General features: G+C 40.5%; 1 protein-coding gene across 1 annotated transcript in view; it reads left to right on the plus strand.

Moving 5' to 3' along the window:
* LOC106575916 (DNA annealing helicase and endonuclease ZRANB3) overlaps positions 1-7,396 on the plus strand; it is a 103,306-nt gene extending 95,910 nt beyond the window's left edge. The window contains exons 21-22 of the mRNA XM_082963092.1: positions 109-240; positions 4,001-7,396. Of these exons, the coding sequence (XP_082819218.1) occupies positions 109-240; positions 4,001-4,099 (231 nt within the window). The 3' untranslated portion in view covers positions 4,100-7,396. The remainder of the gene's footprint in view (positions 1-108; positions 241-4,000) is intronic.
* The last annotated feature ends 1,425 nt before the right edge of the window (positions 7,397-8,821 follow it).

Here is an 8,821-nt window from a genome sequence, read left to right on the forward strand (position 1 = left end):
AAATTGTTTGTTTACCCGTTTGAGCTACTAAAACTGTAAATGATATAATCATTATACTACCTCTTTACTGAAAAATGTATTTATTAAAATTGTCTGTGTTGTGTCCAGCTGAATGAGATGATTCGTGCCCCTGTGGAGGGTCAGTTCTGGCAGGTGGACCACATCCGACCCGTCTACAGTGGGGGAGGACAGTGTTCCCTGGACAACCTACAGACACTCTGCACCGTCTGCCACAGAACCGTAAGAGTCCAGTACACACAGACACACACACACTATGGGCATGCACACCCCCCATCACACACAGTGTTCACTGGACAACCCGCACCGTCTGCCACAGAACCACAAGGGTCCTGGTCCCCGCTCCTCTGTGTCCACATAAACACTCAGTCCTACATGGTGCTTCATTACACCCTAGCCATATGCCCTCTCAGATCACCACCATGATAATACCATGTGTATAGCCTATCCAGATGCCATATTATAATATAATACCATGTTATAGCCCTATAATACCATATTATAATATAATACCGATGTTATCCAGTATAATACCGGCCTATTATAATATAATACCGGCCATATTATAATATAATACCATGTTATAGTATAATACCATGTTATAATATAATACCATGTTATAGTATAATACCATATTATAATATAATACCATGTTATAGTATAATACCATATTATAATATAATACCATGTTATAGTATAATACCATGTTATAGTACACTGCTCAAAAAAATAAAGGGAACACTAAAACAACACATCCTAGATCTGAATGAATGAAATAATCTTATTAAATACTTTTTTCTTTACATAGTTGAATGTGCTGACAACAAAATCACACAAAAATAATCAATGGAAATCCAATCTATCAACCCATGGAGGTCTGGATTTGGAGTCACACTCAAAATTAAAGTGGAAAACCACACTACAGGCTGATCCAACTTTGATGTAATGTCCTTAAAACAAGTCAAAATGAGGCTCAGTGGTGTGTGTGGCCTCCACGTGCCTGTATGACCTCCCTACAACGCCTGGGCATGCTCCTGATGAGGTGGCGGATGGTCTCCTGAGGGATCTCCTCCCAGACCTGGACTAAAGCATCCGCCAACTCCTGGACAGTCTGTGGTGCAACGTGGCGTTGGTGGATGGAGCGAGACATTATGTCCCAGATGTGCTCAATTGGATTCAGGTCTGGGGAACGGGCGGGCCAGTCCCTAGCATCAATGCCTTCCTCTTGCAGGAACTGCTGACACACTCCAGCCACATGAGGTCTAGCATTGTCTTGCATTAGGAGGAACCCAGGGCCAACCGCACCAGCATATGGTCTCACAAGGGGTCTGAGGATCTCATCTCGGTACCTAATGGCAGTCAGGCTACCTCTGGCGAGCACATGGAGGGCTGTGCGGCCCCCCAAAGAAATGCCACCCCACACCATGTCTGACCCACCGCCAAACCAGTCATGCTGGAGGATGTTGCAGGCAGCAGAACGTTCTCCACGGCGTCTCCAGACTCTGTCACGTCTGTCACATGTGCTCAGTGTGAACCTGCTTTCATCTGTGAAGAGCACAGGGCGCCAGTGTTGAATTTGCCAATCTTGGTGTTCTCTGGCAAATGCCAAACGTCCTGCACGGTGTTGGGCTGTAAGCACAACCCCCACCTGTGGACGTCGGGCCCTCATACCACCCTCATGGAGTCTGTTTCTGACCGTTTGAGCAGACATATGCACATTTGTGGCCTGCTGGAGGTCATTTTGCAGGGCTCTGGCAGTGCTCCTCCTTGCACAAAGGCGGAGGTAGCGGTCCTGCTGCTGGGTTGTTGCCCTCCTACGGCCTCCTCCACGTCTCCTGATGTACTGGCCTGTCTCCTGGTAGCGCCTCCATGCTCTGGACACTACGCTGACAGACACAGCAAACCTTCTTGCCACAGCTCGCATTGATGTGCCATCCTGGATGAGCTGCACTACCTGAGCCACTTGTGTGGGTTGTAGACTCCGTCTCATGCTACCACTAGAGTGAAAGCACCGCCAGCATTCAAAAGTGACCAAAACAGTGACCAATAGGAACTGAGAAGTGGTCTATGGTCACCACCTGCAGAACCACTCCTTTATTGGGGGTGTCTTGCTAATTGCCTATAATTTCCACCTGTTGTCTATTCCATTTGCACAACAGCATGTGAAATTTATTGTCAATCAGTGTTGCTTCCTAAGTGGACAGTTTGATTTCACAGAAGTGTGATTGACTTGGAGTTACATTGTGTTGTTTAAGTGTTCCCTTTATTTTTTTGAGCAGTGTATATAATAACATTTTATAATATAATACCATGTTATAGTATAATACCATATTATAATATAATACCATGTTATAGTATAATACCATATTATAGTATAATAACATGTTATAGTATAATACCATGTTATAGTATAATAACATTTTATAATATAATACCATGTTATAGTATAATGCCATGTTATAGTATAATGCCATGTTATAGTATAATGCCATGTTAGAGTATAATACCATGTTATAGTATAATAAAATTTTTGAATATAATACCATGTAATAGTATAATGCCATGTTATAGTATAATGCCATGTTATAGTATAATGCCATGTTATAGTATAATACCATGTTATAGTATAATACCATGTTATAATATATACTATATACCATGTTATATACTATAATACCATGTTATAATATAATAACATTTTATAATGCCATGTTATAGTATAATGCCATGTTATAGTATAATACCATGTTATAATATATACTATATACCATGTTATATACTATAATACCATGTTATAATATAATAACATTTTATAATGCCATGTTATAGTATAATACCATGTTATAGTATAATACCATGTTATAATATATACTATATACCATGTTATATACTATAATAACATTTTATAATGCCATGTTATAGTATAATGCCATGTTATAGTATAATGCCATGTTATAGTATAATACCATGTTATAGTATAATACCATGTTATAGTATAATACCATGTTATAGTATAATACCATGTTATAGTATAATACCATGTTATAGTATAATACCATGTTATAGTATAATACCATGTTATAGTATAATACCATGTTATAATATAATACCATGTTATAGTATAATACCATGTTATAGTATAATACCATGTTATAGTATCATGTTATAGTATCATACCATGTTATAATATAATACAGTATTGATGACAGTATGCTGTTTGTTTTACAGAGGACAGAGTATTGATGACAGTATGCTGTTTGTTTTACAGAGGACAGAGTATTGATGACAGTATGCTGTTTGTTTTACAGAGGACAGAGTATTGATGACAGTATGTTGTTTTACAGAGGACAGAGTATTGATGACAGTATGCTGTTTGTTTTACAGAGGACAGAGTATTGATGACAGTATGTTGTTTGTTTTACAGAGGACAGAGTATTGATGACAGTATGCTGTTTGTTTTACAGAGGACAGAGTATTGATGACAGTATGCTGTTTGTTTTACAGAGGACAGAGTATTGATGACAGTATGTTGTTTGTTTTACAGAGGACAGTATTGATGACAGTATGTTGTTTGTTTTACAGAGGACAGAGTATTGATGACAGTATGCTGTTTGTTTTACAGAGGACAGAGTATTGATGACAGTATGCTGTTTGTTTTACAGAGGACAGAGTATTGATGACAGTATGATGTTTGTTTTACAGAGGACAGAGTATTGATGACAGTATGCTGTTTGTTTTACAGAGGACAGAGTATTGATGACAGTATGTTGTTTGTTTTACAGAGGACAGAGTATTGATGACAGTATGTTGTTTGTTTTACAGAGGACAGAGTATTGATGACAGTATGCTGTTTGTTTTACAGAGGACAGAGTATTGATGACAGTATGCTGTTTGTTTTACAGAGGACAGAGTATTGATGACAGTATGCTGTTTGTTTTACAGAGGACAGAGTATTGATGACAGTATGTTGTTTGTTTTACAGAGGACAGCTCAGCAAGCCAAAGACAGAAGCCAGATGAAGAAAGGACTGGCAGCCTCCAAGGTGGCTTCAGACATCACTCGCTTCTTCATAAAGAAATGAAAATTAAATGAAATGTTTTCCTCATCCAAGGAAGGAGGGAAAGTTGGAGGAGTACTGAGTGACATAGGAAGGATGCTTCTTGAGTGTGTTGTCATCTCTGTGAAGAAGGCTACATGTCACAGTGGGTTCTCAATGCTGCCACTACTGTCCATGTTATGGATTCACCAGCAATCCAATGCAATGTAGAGGAACATAGCCTCCTTCCTTTAATTTCATCATGTTCAAGTTGGATCGTTGAGATTGTTGGTGTGAAGACTGTTCTTTCAGGGTGGTTTTTGTTGAGTTACCTGAATAGATTTAACTAAACAATGCTGCCTGTATCAAATGCAAATGTTCCAAATGTGCAGCTACGCTCCTTCCCATGTTGTCCCCGAACCGTCAGCAGTGAGCCTGGGTTGATTTATAACAGGCTTATCTAGCTCAGATACAGGCTGAACTGAACCAAGCTGGGCAGGCTGCTGCCTGTTTCAATTGCCAGCCTGCCTGCCTGCCTGCCGAGCGCTCGCTGCTATTTTAGGTTGTGCAAACTTGGTAGAAAAACCCTGATATGTGTGATGCTCTAGTTTACATCTTGACAGGATATCACAAGCAAGTGTTGTCCTTCATGTCCTCTACATGTAGTCTAGTTGGTAGTGTCTTTATGTCCTCTACATGTAGTCTAGTTGGTAGTGTCTTTATCTTCTCTACATGTAGTCTAGTTGGTAGTGTCTTTATCTTCTCTACATGTAGTCTAGTTGATAGTGTCTTTATGTCCTCTACATGTAGTCTAGTTGGTAGTGTCTTTATGTCCTCTACATGTAGTCTAGTTGGTAGTGTCTTTATGTCCTCTACATGTAGTCTAGTTGGTAGTGTCTTTATGTCCTCTACATGTAGTCTAGTTGATAGTGTCTTTATGTCCTCTACATGTAGTCTAGTTGGTAGTGTCTTTATGTCCTCTACATGTAGTCTAGTTGATAGTGTCTTTATGTCCTCTACATGTAGTCTAGTTGATAGTGTCTTTATGTCCTCTACATGTAGTCTAGTTGGTAGTGTCTTTATGTCCTCTACATGTAGTCTAGTTGGTAGTGTCTTTATGTCCTCTACATGTAGTCTAGTTGATAGTGTCTTTATGTCCTCTACATGTAGTCTAGTTGATAGTGTCTTTATGTCCTCTACATGTAGTCTAGTTGATAGTGTCTTTATGTCCTCTACATGTAGTCTAGTTGATAGTGTCTTTATGTCCTCTACATGTAGTCTAGTTGGTAGTGTCTTTATGTCCTCTACATGTAGTCTAGTTGGTAGTGTCTTTATGTCCTCTACATGTAGTCTAGTTGGTAGTGTCTTTATGTCCTCTACATGTAGTCTAGTTGGTAGTGTCTTTATGTCCTCTACATGTAGTCTAGTTGGTAGTGTCTTTATGTCCTCTACATGTAGTCTAGTTGGTAGTGTCTTTATGTCCTCTACATGTAGTCTAGTTGGTAGTCTTTATGTCCTCTACATGTAGTCTAGTTGGTAGTGTCTTTATGTCCTCTACATGTAGTCTAGTTGGTAGTGTCTTTATGTCCTCTACATGTAGTCTAGTTGGTAGTGTCTTTATGTCCTCTACATGTAGTCTAGTTGGTAGTGTCTTTATGTCCTCTACATGTAGTCTAGTTGGTAGTGTCTTTATGTCCTCTACATGTAGTCTAGTTGGTAGTGTCTTTATGTCCTCTACATGTAGTCTAGTTGGTAGTGTCTTTATGTCCTCTACATGTAGTCTAGTTGGTAGTGTCTTTATGTCCTCTACATGTAGTCTAGTTGATAGTGTCTTTATGTCCTCTACATGTAGTCTAGTTGGTAGTGTCTTTATGTCCTCTACATGTAGTCTAGTTGGTAGTGTCTTTATGTCCTCTACATGTAGTCTAGTTGGTAGTGTCTTTATGTCCTCTACATGTAGTCTAGTTGGTAGTGTCTTTATGTCCTCTACATGTAGTCTAGTTGGTAGTGTCTTTATGTCCTCTACATGTAGTCTAGTTGGTAGTGTCTTTATCTTCTCTACATGTAGTCTAGTTGGTAGTGTCTTTATCTTCTCTACATGTAGTCTAGTTGGTAGTGTCTTTATGTCCTCTACATGTAGTCTAGTTGGTAGTGTCTTTATGTCCTCTACATGTAGTCTAGTTGGTAGTGTCTTTATGTTCTCTACATGTAGTCTAGTTGGTAGTGTCTTTATGTCCTCTACATGTAGTCTAGTTGGTAGTGTCTTTATGTCCTCTACATGTAGTCTAGTTGGTAGTGTCTTTATGTCCTCTACATGTAGTCTAGCTGGTAGTGTCTTTATGTCCTCTACATGTAGTCTAGTTGGTAGTGTCTTTATGTCCTCTACATGTAGTCTAGTTGGTAGTGTCTTTATGTCCTCTACATGTAGTCTAGTTGGTAGTGTCTTTATGTCCTCTACATGTAGTCTAGTTGATAGTGTCTTTATGTCCTCTACATGTAGTCTAGTTGGTAGTGTCTTTATGTCCTCTACATGTAGTCTAGTTGGTAGTGTCTTTATGTCCTCTACATGTAGTCTAGTTGGTAGTGTCTTTATGTCCTCTACATGTAGTCTAGTTGGTAGTGTCTTTATCTTCTCTACATGTAGTCTAGTTGGTAGTGTCTTTATCTTCTCTACATGTAGTCTAGTTGGTAGTGTCTTTATGTCCTCTACATGTAGTCTAGTTGGTAGTGTCTTTATGTCCTCTACATGTAGTCTAGTTGGTAGTGTCTTTATGTCCTCTACATGTAGTCTAGTTGGTAGTGTCTTTATGTCCTCTACATGTAGTCTAGTTGGTAGTGTCTTTATGTCCTCTACATGTAGTCTAGTTGGTAGTGTCTTTATGTCCTCTACATGTAGTCTAGTTGGTAGTGTCTTTATGTCCTCTACATGTAGTCTAGTTGGTAATGTCTTTATGTCCTCTACATGTAGTCTAGTTGGTAGTGTCTTTATGTCCTCTACATGTAGTCTAGTTGGTAGTGTCTTTATGTCCTCTACATGTAGTCTAGTTGGTAGTGTCTTTATGTCCTCTACATGTAGTCTAGTTGGTAGTGTCTTTATGTCCTCTACATGTAGTCTAGTTGGTAGTGTCTTTATGTCCTCTACATGTAGTCTAGTTGATAGTGTCTTTATGTCCTCTACATGTAGTCTAGTTGGTAGTGTCTTTATCTTCTCTACATGTAGTCTAGTTGAAAGGTTTTCTGTGATGTCTACTGTTTTAGCAGGAGTCTTGGATTTGTTAGACTGAGCATGAATGGATGAACAAACTTGACTGAAATGAAAATAAAAACTATTTTTCTCTCTTCTGTTTAGTGATCTGACTTATGGTTGTTTCAAAGCCAAACGTCTCTTTATATATATATATATATATATATTACCTTTTATTTAACTAGGCAAGTAAGTCAATAACAAATTCTTATTTTACAATGACGGCCTACCCCTCCCTAACCGGACGACGCTGGGCTAATTGTGCGCCGCCCTATGGGACTCCCGGTTGTGATACAGCGGGATCGAACCAGGGTTTGGAGTGTAGGAGGACTTTCCCAGGCAAACCATTTGACCACTATTAGGAATGTACAGAAGAACTTAATCTCACAGCATAAAATGTACTGTGCAAATGTGCATGGCTTAAAGTCCAACAGGAAGGTACTAATATCCCCATTCTGACAGTCTATCCATCTTCCTGCCCCCCTGTGTTCTTCTGAAAGGACTTAACTCAATAAAGAAGAAAGAGAGAGGAAGGAAAGGTTACTATGGAAACAGTAGACCTGTGTGTTGGTGATCGGCATTGCGGAGGGAGAATATTGAATCATTTTCACAGCTCCTGTGTTTAGAGTTCAGGCTACAGATCAGCAGCTGGCTGCAATCAATCTCACCAGCCTCCTGTCTGTATCAGTCTGCCCTTCAGAGTATCTCACCAGCCTCCTGTCTGTATCAGTCTGCCCTTCAGAGTATCTCACCAGCCTCCTGTCTGTATCAGTCTGCCCTTCAGAGTATCTCACCAGCCTCCTGTCTGTATCGGTCTGCCCTTCAGAGTATCTCACCAGCCTCCTGTGTGTATCAGTCTGCCATCAGAGTATCTCACCAGCCTCTTGTCTGTACGGCGCCCTCGGCCCCGCCTCTGCGCGCTGCCTCAGAGTATCTCACCAGCCTCCTGTCTGTATCAGTCTGCCATCAGAGTATCTCACCAGCCTCCTGTGTGTATCAGTCTGCCATCAGAGTATCTCACCAGCCTCCTGTGTGTATCAGTCTGCCATCAGAGTATCTCTGCTGAACAGTCTCAGGTGGTCCATCCAGCTCGTTGTACAGTGGGAACATGAGTAGGCCATGTTGGTTCTGGGAGTTTGCAGCAGAGCTTGCAGATCCCAACCCTCCTGATAGAACACATCCACACCAGGCCTGGTTGACTGGCTCAGACCAGACAAAGGAGAAAGGGAGGATGATGTGCACAGATAATGGGACCTCAGTATCCCTAATACAGCTCATGTCAATCAATCACATCAGATAAAGGTATCCCCAGCCCAGCTAAGACCACTTCTAGTCTGGAATGCTAACTTCCTGGTTCAGCATTGTTTCAACTGAGCTTCTCGGTTTGGATTCCATGCAAGACCACTAACATCTTTATCGGGAGCCTTGTGCCTCATCCTCAGTCCTCTACATCTGCTGAAGGGCTCCAGCCAGGTCTCCACTTAATATGGCTGTTGTCCCTCTGCTGTCTGTCTGACTGAGCC

This window comes from Salmo salar, chromosome 16 (assembly GCF_965601325.2).
Source record: "Salmo salar chromosome 16, fSalSal1, whole genome shotgun sequence".
NCBI classification, from domain to species: domain Eukaryota; kingdom Metazoa; phylum Chordata; class Actinopteri; order Salmoniformes; family Salmonidae; genus Salmo; species Salmo salar.